The 12,534-nt window shown below is 35.4% G+C and overlaps 1 protein-coding gene across 1 annotated transcript in view; it reads left to right on the forward strand.

Moving 5' to 3' along the window:
* Positions 1–12,534, forward strand: part of LOC120220806 (testis-specific gene 10 protein-like) — a gene marked incomplete at its 3' end in the record, with an annotated part of 80,954 nt that overhangs the window by 28,381 nt on the left and 40,039 nt on the right. The window contains exons 7-9 of the mRNA XM_039217982.1: positions 3,940–4,110; positions 4,191–4,268; positions 5,203–5,354. Coding sequence (XP_039073913.1) covers positions 3,940–4,110; positions 4,191–4,268; positions 5,203–5,354 — 401 coding nt within the window. The remainder of the gene's footprint in view (positions 1–3,939; positions 4,111–4,190; positions 4,269–5,202; positions 5,355–12,534) is intronic.

Genomic DNA, 12,534 nt, shown 5'->3' on the forward strand with positions numbered 1-12,534 from the left:
CTAGGAGAGTAAGATCAGTTTGTAGTTTATCTCTATTTGTAGCTTAAGGTTATATTTATATAGTTGTTATTAATTATATAGGACAAATATTTACTCAACAAATATTAAACCCCGTAAATCACCAACATAATTTTCTTTTAAAAATACCAAATTTTATTAAGAATTATAGCTTGCCACTCTAAGAAAAAAAGATAAAATATGAACACTGTTTTCTATGTTTGCAATCTGGAGAGATAAAGTATATTGTTTTGTATTTGCTTTTTGTTACTTTAGCATAAGTGGCCCAGAAGATATTGTAAGAAATAAAAGAAATGGGTATTTTTTAGTTGTTGTGATCAAGGAAATCTTTACTAGAAGATATGGAATTTGAATCCTGAAGGAAGAATGGAGTTTAAGTTTATTATCTTGAAAGGGGTAAGAAGGAACATTCTAGACTAAAGGAATGGTGTGAGGCAAAGGACAAATGCAGAAAAATCAGTAGATAAATGGATTAATGTAAGACTAATTTAAGACTAATCTGTGCCATTGGAGTAAGGAAGAGCTAAGGCTTGAGAGGTAAATTGGACTAGAGCAGGGGTCTGCAAACCTTTTCTGTACAGGCCCAGAAAGTAAATATCTTGGGCTCTGCATGCCGTGCAATTTGTCAAAAGTATTGAACTCTGTTATAGTGTGAAAGTAGGTTTAGACAATCTACAAGTTTTTGCTGTGTTATAACTTTACTTTTGGACACAGAAATTGAATATCATATTATTTTTATCTATTACACATATTTTGAAATCTTTTTTTTTTTTTTTAAATGTTTTATTTATTTCTAGGAGAGAGAGGCAGCGTGAGCAGGGGAGGGTCAGAGAGAGAGGGAGACACAGACTCTGAAACAGGCTCCAGGCTCTGAGCTGGNAGAGGGAGACACAGACTCTGAAACAGGCTCCAGGCTCTGAGCTGGCAGTCAGCACAGAGCCCGATGCGGGGCTCGAACCCACGAACCGCGAGATCATGACCTAAGCGAAAGTCGGATGCTTAACCGAATAAGCCACCCAGGCGCCCCAGCTTCTTTTGTTTTTTAAAAATCATTTGAAAATGTAAAAAACATTTTCAGCTTATAGACCTACAAAAAACAAGAGGCAGGCAAGATTTGGCCTGTGAGCTCTATGTGGTTTGCCAACTTCTGGAGTACATGGTAGAGGCAGTTCAATGGGTCTTATTAAGGGTTTATACTTTGCTTTATAAGCACTGGCAATCTGGTTATTTTTAGAGCAGAAGAAATGACCAAAGACACATTTTTACAGTTTTAACCTGTTAACAATTTTATATTATCTTTTTCATAATCTTTCTGTTATCTTTTCATATAACAGTTTCTCTTTCAAGAAAATTGAAGGAAGGAGAAACTGTGGACTCTTTAGAAAGCTGTGAAAACAGGCATTAAGAACTAATCTGGGCAGGTGGTAGGGAGTGGGAGGTACAGTGCCTCCGTGGCTTAGTTGGTTAAGTGGCCAGCTCTTGGTTTCAGCTCAGGTTATGATCTCACAGTTAATGAGTTCAAGCCCCGTGCTGGGCTCTGTGCTGACAGTGCAGAGCCTGCTTGGGATTTTCCGTCTCCCTCTTTCTCTGCCCCTCCCTGCTCAAGCTCTCTGTCTCTCTCAAAATAAATAAACTTAAAAAAAAAAAAAAAACCAACTAAGATAGGGTACTATCTGTGGAAATAAGGATAGAGACAAGTGTAAAAGACACTGTAAAGGAAGCCTTGACAAGATTTGGTTTTAGCAAAAAGGGATGAATGGAACTGACTGAATTTAATTTTTTTTAATGTGTATTATCTTTACTTTTGAGAGAGAGAGACACACACACAGAGAGAGTGCAAGTGGAAGAGGGATAGAGAGAGAGGGAGACACAGAATCCGAAGCAAGTTCCAAGCCCTGAGCTGTGAGATCATGACCCGAGCTGAAGTCAGACACTTAACCGACTGAGCCATCCAGGCACCCCAAGACTGAAATTCTTTTTTGAATGACAGAATTGTGGTAGTAGAAAAAGAAATACTAAAGCCATTGGTGACTTGAGGGAAAAAATGTGTTGGTTTCAGACAGATGGAGTAAGATGATGGTTGTACATTCAGAAAGTAATTGCATTCAGGCAGAAAGAAATGTGGGACTGGAGTGAGGAGAGAGGAAAGAGCTGAAATGTGTAGATGGGGAATTCATCTGCTTAAGGTAAGTTCTGGGCCTTCAGAGTGGATGAGGTCTGAATGAGAAAACTATCGAGGAACAGAGAAGTCAAGATGTTATGTTGGGACATTTTATTCAATTGGTATAGGAGCTTTGAAAGAGATAAAGAAGACAGAAGACTAAGGTAGAGCAATATTAAGCCCAAGAGAGGAAAGAATCTCAAAGAGGGTGTTAAAGACAATGTCAAATGTTGCCAAATATCAAAAACAGCTGAGAAAAGGTCATTTAGTGAGGTCATTAGTTGAAATTCTGCAAAATGGTAGTTATAAGAGCCAGGTTACACTGGGATGGGAGAATAGGTGCTGAGGGACAGGTAATGGGTACAGACCATGGTGCTTAAAAATTATGTCAGTGCAAAAGAGATATAGGGTGGTAACTGGGGCAGCAAGGCTTAGTGACAGGTTTTCAAGATATGGGAGCCTTGAGCCAAGGTTGAAGGCAGGCAAGAAAGAGCCAGTGGAGAGGGTGCTATTCAGAGTGAGAGGAAATAATTATATAGTTGAGTCTTCAACAAGGCAGTGCAGGGGTGTTAACCCTCCTGCACAGTTGCTTTTGACTTCCCCAAAACTTAATTACTAATAACCTACTGTTGACCAGAAGCTTTATCAATAACAAAGTCAATTAACACATTTCTCATATTTGTATATATAAATGTGTATACATATTATGTGTACATATATACACATTTATGTACATATATGTGTGCACACGCAGTGTTATTAAGAAAATCATGAGAAAATACATTTATAGTACTATACTGTATTTATTGAAAAAAATCTGTGTATAAGTGAACCTTTGTATAAATTTAAACCCATGTTGTTCATGGGTCAACTCTTATTGAGTCAGGAGTATCTTAGAAGACATTTCAGGAGATGAGATCCAGGATTCTGGTGAAGGCTTAGCTGTGGAAATTGGTAGGTAATACATCTTCCTCTGAGACTTGGGAGACCAGCTGAGTAGTTAGTGATCAAATCAAGAGGAAGGAAGATTAGGGAGTTAAGCAATGAAGTAGGAGATGTAATTATCTTTAGGTGTGGAATAGGTTTGGGACCTGAGGATGGTTGAACAAGTGTGAGAGAATATATTGGGTTGTTGATAAGGATTGATGGGCCTTCCTTTCAGGGTAAAAGTAGCCAGAACATGGAAATGGCTTATATGTTTTTGTAGAGAAAGACAGAAATACTAATATTTATTAAAATTGTATTCTACCTGGGGGTGCCTGGGTGGCTCAGTTGGTTAAGCATCTGACTTTTGATTTCGGCTCAGGTCATGATCTCATAATCATGAGATCAAGCCTAGCATCAGGTTTTCCTCTGGGTGTAGAGCCTGCTTGACGAGCTTCCTCTCTCTCTTCCCCTTTCCCCCAAAACAAAAACAAAAACAACTGTATTCTACCTGAATTTTGCTGAATTCAAATGTATATCACAAAATGGATATAGTGATACATATCTATTTCTTAGTAAAACATTCTCTCTTGCATTGACTGCCTAAGTTAATTTAAATTTTTATAAAAATATTATAAACCAAACTTCTGTGTTTATACAGTTACTTGCATTTTTATACATCATTTGCATTTATTTGTGTAAATTCATTAAAAAGCATTATCCTATTGTATACATTTTTATATATGTTTTTTATTCAAACTAGCTGGACATAAGATAGCTATATTTATGTCTGTTCTAAAGTGTTGTTAAATAGAAGTCTTGCATTTAAATAATAGGCACAGGAAGAAATTGCCAGACTTCGACGAGAGATGATGAAAAACTGTAAGTCTCCTAAATCAACAACAGCCCATGCCATCCTCCGGCGAGTGGAGACTGAAAGAGATGTGGCCTTCACTGATTTACGAAGAATGACCACAGAACGAGATAGTCTGAGGGAAAGGCTAAAGGTTTGGATGAATTTTATCTGTATGACCATTTGTGAAACACAGTGCAGCAACATTGAAAACTTTTTTTTTTTTTTTAACAGATTGCCCAAGAGACAGCATTTAATGAGAAGGCTCACTTGGAACAAAGGATAGAGGAGCTGGAGTGTACAGTTCATAACGTAAAGAAAAACCACTTTTGTGCTTTTGGCTATAAACTGTCAGTGGCTTCCCCCTTTCTCTTTTTCCCTGTGTTCAGAGAGGTTCTTTTATTTTTCTAAGAGAGTGTAATCCTAAAATATTTAAGGTGGTATGTATAGTATAAATTATCACTTTTTCATTGTTTATTTCCTTCCAAAAAATGTAAGTAAAGTCTTTTTTGTGTTAGGTTGCAAAGTATGTTCTTTAAAAAAAAAATCTATAAGGGATGCATTTTCAGGGGTTTAGCAATTTTCTCTCCTCCCTATTTCATTAAAGATAACATTGCCAGATACAGAGAAGGTGGCTTATTCTGCCTAAAGAGTAGCTAAGGTAGGGAAAATTATTACAGAATGAAAATTAATGAGAATAATGTATTTAAACTGAATTTAAATATGAAGCTTCACTTTTTTACTAGACACGGATTTGAGATCCTATGAATATGTATTTGAGATGTTATGACTATATAAATAGAATTAGGGGGATTTCCCTTTCTGTTACCAGATTTAATTGAATATATTTATAAATTTGTGTTATGTTGTTATAAAGAGAAAGGAAAAGCATTATTCAGGAGAGAAAAACAATTTTTTTCATAAGTCCACTTTCTGTGTATAACTTAATGTTGAACAACAAATAAATCCTTTTGCAAATAAGATACATGTGCTACAGTCAGAATGAACCAAATTGAACATGTAGATACACATAGTGTGGTAGGCATTATGCACAGGCCGTGCCGTGGCGTGTTCTTCTTCCTGCCCCACCATACCTTGTCCATACAGCCTCCCACAACATTCATGTCTCATCTGATCATCTCCTACTGTCAATCTTGACATATGCCATGGTTTGTACAAAGAGAGGATGTCTCTTTAGGAAGATTTTGTTAATGATGGCAGTAACCTTGTCATTCTGCTTGTATAGCTTGATGATGAACGTATGGAGCAAATGTCAAATATGACTTTGATGAAGGAAACCATAACCACTGTGGAAAAAGAAATGAAATCACTAGCAAGGAAGGCAATGGATACAGAAAGTGAACTTGGCAGACAAAAGGCAGAGAATAATTCTTTGAGGTAAACTAAATTACCTTTAAACAACTAGTTTACTGTAGCTACTAGATCTGCTTTTTGTAGTGTATTTTATAATGATAATTAAGTTGACTTTACTTTCTGAGAGGGTTATTATGAAGCAATTGAAGAAACCTCAGCACACATTAAATGATTTTCCCAAGATCACTTACAGACTAGTAATGCCATACTTAACTAGGAATCAAACTTCGAGTAGTCTTCACCTTACATTTGCAAAAAGCCTTAATATTTAACTGACATAACTTTTACAAAGTCCTTCTGGGTACAGAGCATATTTGACTTTGGTGTTTGAATGTGTAAGAACACATATTGGAACTGCTGTTATTTGAGGGCCAAGTAGGTACTTAGCCCTTCCTATATACTGGTATGGGAGCAAAAGATATGCCAATTAAAGCAACCTATAGGCAATAAGTATAGGGGAATAAGTTTTTGAAGACCTCCATGTAACCAGTTTTACTTTTAGTATCTGTTGATGTGAGTTCTGTAAATTCAGTAATGTTGAATTGCAGTGCAGCTGTGAATGTTTGAAAAATAGTAATTCATATGAGTATGAAATATATTAAGTCTACATATAATTCTTGGTTCACATAAGAGTTCCCAGGGTCCCCTCTTTCATCTTTCAAGGGTCTGTGGTACGTATTTTTAAATCACTTGTCAAGACAGATAATCACTCAAATTTTTTTCCATTCATTCATTCATTCATTCAATCATTCATTCATGGGTCTGTGGTACATATGTTGAAATCACTTGTCAGGATAGATAATCACTCAGATTTTTTCCATTCGATCATTCATCCATTCACTTTAAAGTGTATTAATTTATTTTGAGAGAAACAGCAAGCCAGGGGAGGGGCAGAGAAAGAGGGGAAAGAGGATCCAAGGCAGGGTCTGCTCTGAGACAGCAGAGAGACCAATTTGGGGCTTGAACTCGAACCACAAGATCATGACCTGAGCCAAAGTCAGACACTTAACCAACTGAGCCAACCCAGGTGCCTCTCGCTTCATTTATTTTTTTAATTTCCTGTTTAAAAGGATATTGCAGTCTTGGATAAAATAAAACTAATAAAATAACAACAAAGAAAACCTTGGAAAATAGAGAAAAGGGTAAAGAAAATTTAAATCATCCATGATTCCATAACTCATTGAAAACTATTATTAATATAGGTCTCTTTCTAATCAGAAATATTTCCATCCATATTATATAAGCTTTCTGTGTAATTGTCATTGGCCATTTTCATTTAATTGTATATCATAAGCATTTTCTTGTGTCATTAGAAGTTCCTTGAAAGTAGTTTATTAAAATATTCTAACAGATAAATGTGTAATACTTCTGAGGGGTTTTGCATATACTTGTTTTCTTTTAACAGTGTTATTAGAGTCTAATTGACATACCTACAGTAAACTGCACATGTTTTAAAAAGTGTTCAGTTAAGTTGTGACATATGTATATAACCGTAGCACAATCAAGATAGTGGCCTTATCCATCATTCCCAAAAATTTCCTCATGCCTCTTTGTAACCTCTCACTTATTCTGCCAGTCCCGGGACAACCACTGATTTACTTTCTGTCATAGAGATTTGTTTGGATTTTCTAAAATGTTATATAAATAAAATCATATAGTATATATTCTTTTTTGGGCTGCCTTCCCTCAGCATAATTATTTTGAAATTTATGTTATATAATCAATAGTTTTTTCCATTGTATGAATAAGCCTCGTGGACATTTTGGTTGTTTCCAGTTTTGGACTATAAAAAATAAAACTTTCATTCTTAAAAATATACATTCTTATATGAGTCTTTGTGTGGACATAAGCTTTTATTTTTCTTGGATAAATACCTAAGGGTAGAGTGAGTAGGCCTGTGATGTTTATATGTTTAACTTTTGAAGAAACCATTAAACTCTTTTCCAAAGTGGGTGTGCTATTTTCTTTTACATTTGTATCAGTAGTATATAAGTGTTCCAGGTGTTACATAGCCTCACCAACACTTGGTGTGCATTATCTTTTTAATCTTAACTATTAGGTATATTTTATGGTTTTAATTTGCCTTCCTTAATAACCAATGATTTTTAAGCATTTGTACATGTGCTTACATGCCATACATTTATCTTCTTTAGTGTCCATTCAAATCTTTTGCACACTTTTCCTGAATTGTTTATATTACTATCAAGTTATAAAAGTCCTTTCTATATTCTAAGTCCTGTATCACATATATTTTGCAAATATTTTCTCCCAGTCTATGCCTTGCTTTTTTATTAAATGTCTTTTAATGAGCAAATGTTTTTTCATTTTTGCTAAGTGAAATTTATTGAGTTTTTAAAAATTTTATCTAGCTTTTTATATTCTTTTAAAGAAATCATTGTCAGGGCTCAGGTCACTAGGATTTTTCTTCTGTGTTTTCTTCTAGCAGTTTAACATTAAAATTTAACATTTAAATCTGAGATCCACTTCAAAGTTTTGTGTTTAGTACATAGGATATAAATCAAAGTTCACCTTTTTTTTTTTTTTTGGCATAATGATAATCAATTGTTCCAGTACCACTTATTGAAAAACTATCCTTTCTATAGTGAATTGTTTTTGTACCTTTGTAGAAAGTCAGTTGTCCATATATGTGTAGGTCTGTTTCTTGATGAGCTATTTTGTTTGATGGATCTGTTTATATATCTCAATTCCAATACTACCTGTCTGATTATTTTGGCCTTTTTTAAAGTCTTCAAATTAGGTAATGTTAGTCTTCAACTTTGTTCTTTCTCAAAGTAGTTTTGGCTATTCTAGTTCCTTTGTATTTTATTTTAATTTTAGAATCAGCTTCACAGTGTATATAAAAAAAAGCCTGCTTGGGAATTTGATTGGTACTGGGGACACTGACATCTAAAGAATATCAAGTTTTCCCACTCATAAATACAGTATAGCTCTCCATTCTTTACATCTTTAATTTCCCTCAGCAATGTTGTGTAGTTTTTAGTGTGGTCTTGTACTTCTTTTTTTTGTCAGATTTATCTCTGGAGTATTTCCTATTTTTTGATGCTGTTATAAATGGAAATTTAAAATTTCACTTTCTGATTTTTTATTGCTTGTATATGAAAACACAATTGTTTTTAAAGATAAACTTTGTATTTTAGTGCAGTTTTAGATTTACAGAGCAATTGTGAAGATGGTAGAGTTCCTACTTCACACCCAATTTCCTCTATTATTAATATCTTACATTAGTAGATTACATTTATTGTGATTAAAGAATCTATTATTTGATACATTATTAACTGAAGTCCATACTTTTAATCATATTTCCTTAGTTTTCCCCTAATGTCCTTTTTCTGTTCCAGGATCCCATCCAGGACACTATATTACATTTAGTTGTCATGTCTCCTTAGGCTTCTCTTGGCTATAACAGTCTCAGACTTTCCTTGTTTTTGATGGCCTTGACAGTTTTGAGGAGTACTATCAGGTATTTTGTGGAATGTCTCTCAATTGGGGTTTGTCTTCTGTTTTTCTCATGATTATACTGGGTAATATGTTTTTGAGAGAAAGGTCACAGAAGTAAAATGTCATTTTAGGGTACGTATATATCCAGGGTGTCATGGGTATGTATTATCAATATGATTTATTACTGTTGATTTTGACCTTGATCACCTGGCTGAGGAAATGTTTCCCTTTTCAAGAATGTCATATAATTGAAATCATACAGTATAAAACCTTTTCTGACCAGCTTCTTTCACTTAGCAATGTGCATTTTAGGTTCATTTGTTTATCTCATATCTGGTTAGCTTATTTCTTCTTATCATTGAATAATATTCTATTGTATGTATGTACCACAGTGTGTTTGTCCATGCACCTATTGAAGGACATGTTGGTTGCTTCCAGTTTTTGGCAATTATGAATAAAACTGCTGTAAACTTTCATGTGCAGGTTTTTGTGAGGACATAGGTTTTCAAATCAGTAAATACCTAGGGGAATAATTGCTGAATTATAGAGTAAATCTGTATTTTGCTTTATGAGAAACTACCCAACTCTTTCAAAGCGACTGTACTATTTTGCATTCACACCAACAGTGAATGAGAGTTTCTGTTGCTCCATATCCTTGTCAGCATTTGGTTTTGTCAGATTTTTGTATTTTAGCCATTTTAATAGGTATAATAGGTATGTAGCGATATCTCATTGTTTTAATCTGCAATTCATTAATGACAAATGATGTGGAGCATCTTTTCATATTGTTGCTTGCCATCCATATATTTTGATAAGGTATCTGTTTAGATATTTTGCTCATTTTTCAATTGTTTTGTTTGTTTGCTACTGTGGAATTTTCAGAATCCTTTGAATATTTTTGATACATGTTGTTATCAGATACGTGGTTTGCAAATATCTTCTCCCTGTCTGTGTCTTTTTTCATTTTTTTAACAATGTCTTTTGTACGGCAGAGATTTTAAATTTTGATAAAGTTCAACTTACCTTTTTCTTTCATGGATTGTATTTTTGGTGTAGTATTTTTTTTATTTTATTTTTTAATTGTTTTAATGTTTTTTATTTATTTCTGAGGGAGAGAGAGACAGCGTGGGCAGGAGAGGGTCAGAGGGAGAGGGAGATACAGAATCTGAAGCAGGCTCCAGCCTCTGAGCTAGCTGTGAGCACAGAGCCTGACGTGGGACTCGAACCCACAAACCGTGAGATCATGACCTGTGCTGACGTCGGACGCTCAACCAACTGAGCCACCCAGGCGCCCCATTGTGTGGTATTTAAAAACTCATTACCAAACCCAAGTGCACATATTTTTCTCTTGTGTTTTCTTCTAGAAGTTGTATAGTTTTGCTTAAGGTCAGTGATCTAAGTTGAGTTAATTTTTGTGAAAGATATAAAGTTTGTATCTCAGTTTACTTAAATTGCATATGGATGTCTTAAAATTGTTCCAGTTGAAAGACTGCCCTTTCTGTATTTTTTTTGCTCTTTTGTCAAAGATCAGCTGATTATAGGGGCGCCCGGGTGGCTCAGTCGGCCAACTTTGGCCTCTGGTCATGATCTCACAGTTTGTGAGTTAGAGTCCCGCATCGGGCTTCCTGCTGTTAGCGTAGAACCTGATTTGGATACTATGTCTCCCTCTCTCTTTCTGCCCTGCCCCTGCTATTTTTCTCTCAAAAATAAATATTAACAAATATTTTTTTTAAAAAGATCGGCTGATTATATTTGTGTGGACCTATTTCTGGGATCTTCATTCTGTTCCATTGATCTATTTTGTTTATTCTTTTGCCAAACCATGCTGTCTTGATTACTATAGCTTTAGAGTAAGTCTAGGTAGTGTGAATCCTCCAACTTTCTCTTCATCAATAGTGTATTAGCTATTCTTGGTCTTTTGTCTTCTCATGTAAAATTTAGAATCAGTTTTTCTGATTCTACAATAAATATCTATAAAAAAGCTTTCTGAGATTTTAATTGGGTTTGCATTAAATCTGTAGATCAAGCCGGGAGAACTAACATATTTATTTTATTTTTATTTAAAAAAAATTTTTTTTCAGAGGGGAGTGAGGGGCAGAGAGAGTGAGGGAGAGAAAGAATCTTAAGCAGGCTCCATACTTAGCATGGAGCCCAACACAGAGCTTGATCTCACGACGGTGAGATCATGACCTGGGCTGAAATCATGAGTTGGATGCTCAACTCACTGAGCCATCCAGGCACTCCACAAGTGATATCTTAATATGGGATGTTTCAATCCATGAAGGTGTAATATTTCTCCATGTATTTAGATCTTTGATTTCTTTCATCATTGTTTTACAGGTCTCTGCCTATAGATACTATGTATTAATTTTGGAAAGTTCTAGTCTGTTATTAAAACATTTTTTAAAAAGTTTAGTGTAGCAACATGGATGGACCTTGAGGGTGTTATGCTGAGCGAAATAAGTCAGGCAGAGAAGGACAAATATCATATGTTTGCACGTATAGGAGGATTAGGAGGAACTTGACAGAGGAACAAGGGGGAGAAGAAGGGGGGAAATGGTGGGGGAAAGGGAGAGAGGCAAACCATGAGAGACTCTTGAATGCTGACAAAAACTGAGGACTGATGGAAGAGGGGGGGAGGGGGGATGGGCATAGAGGAGGACACTTATGAGGATGAGCACTGAGTGTTATGTGGAAACTAATTTGACAATAAACTATTTGTAAAAAAAAAAAAAGAAAGTTTATTGTCAAATTGGTTTCCATATAACACCCAGTGCTCATCCCCACAGTGCCCTCCTCCATGCCCATCACCCCCCTTCCCCACCCCGCTACCCTCATCAGTCTTCAGTTTGTTCTCAGCATTCAAGAGTCTCTCATGGTTTGCCTCCTTCCCTCTCCCCCACTATATTTTCCCTTCTTCTCCCCCATGGTCTTCCGTTAAGTTCCTCCTAATCCTCCTGTACGTGCAAACATATGGTATCTGTCCTTCTCTGCCTGACTTATTTCGCTCAGCATAACACCCTCAAGTTCCATCCATGGCAAGGAGAAAGAATGAAATCTGGCCATGTGTAGCAACATGGATGGAACTTAAAACATTTTTTAAATTGAAGTATAGTTGATATGTGTTAGTTTTAGGTGTATAACAGTGATTTGACAAGTATATACATTATGAAATGTCCACCACAACAAGTGTAGTTTCCATGGATCACTGTACAGTTATTACAGTATTATTGACTATATTCCCTATGCTATACTTTTCATCCCCATGACTTATTTATTTTATAATTATTTCAAATATATCTTATGGTCTTGTTCTCTTGTTTTTTCACCTTTTGGTAGTTCAATTATACCCACAGTTCTTGGATGTTCTGTTCTGTTGTTTTGTTTCCTTTTTTCCTTTTGCATTTTAGTTTGGGAAGTTTTTATTGACCTGTTTTCAAGCTCAGTGATTTATGCTTGACTATGTCCAATCTGCTGATGAGACCATCAAAAGTATTCTTCATTTTTGTCACAGTATTTTACTTTCTAACATTTCCTTTTGTTTCTCTCAGAGTTTTCATCTCTGTGTTTATGTTACCCACCTATTACTGCATATTGTCTACTTTTCCCATTAATGCCCTTAACCAATTAACCATGGTTATTTTAAGTTTTCTGATAACTCCCGTGTCTGTGCTCTATTTGGGTCTGGTTTTGTTCTTCAGGTTGTGTTTTTGCTTGACTTTCGGCATGCCTTATAATTTTTTTG

Source organism: Hyaena hyaena, unplaced genomic scaffold (genome assembly GCF_003009895.1).
Source record: "Hyaena hyaena isolate Hyena2069 unplaced genomic scaffold, ASM300989v1 scaffold_731, whole genome shotgun sequence".
Taxonomy (NCBI): domain Eukaryota; kingdom Metazoa; phylum Chordata; class Mammalia; order Carnivora; family Hyaenidae; genus Hyaena; species Hyaena hyaena.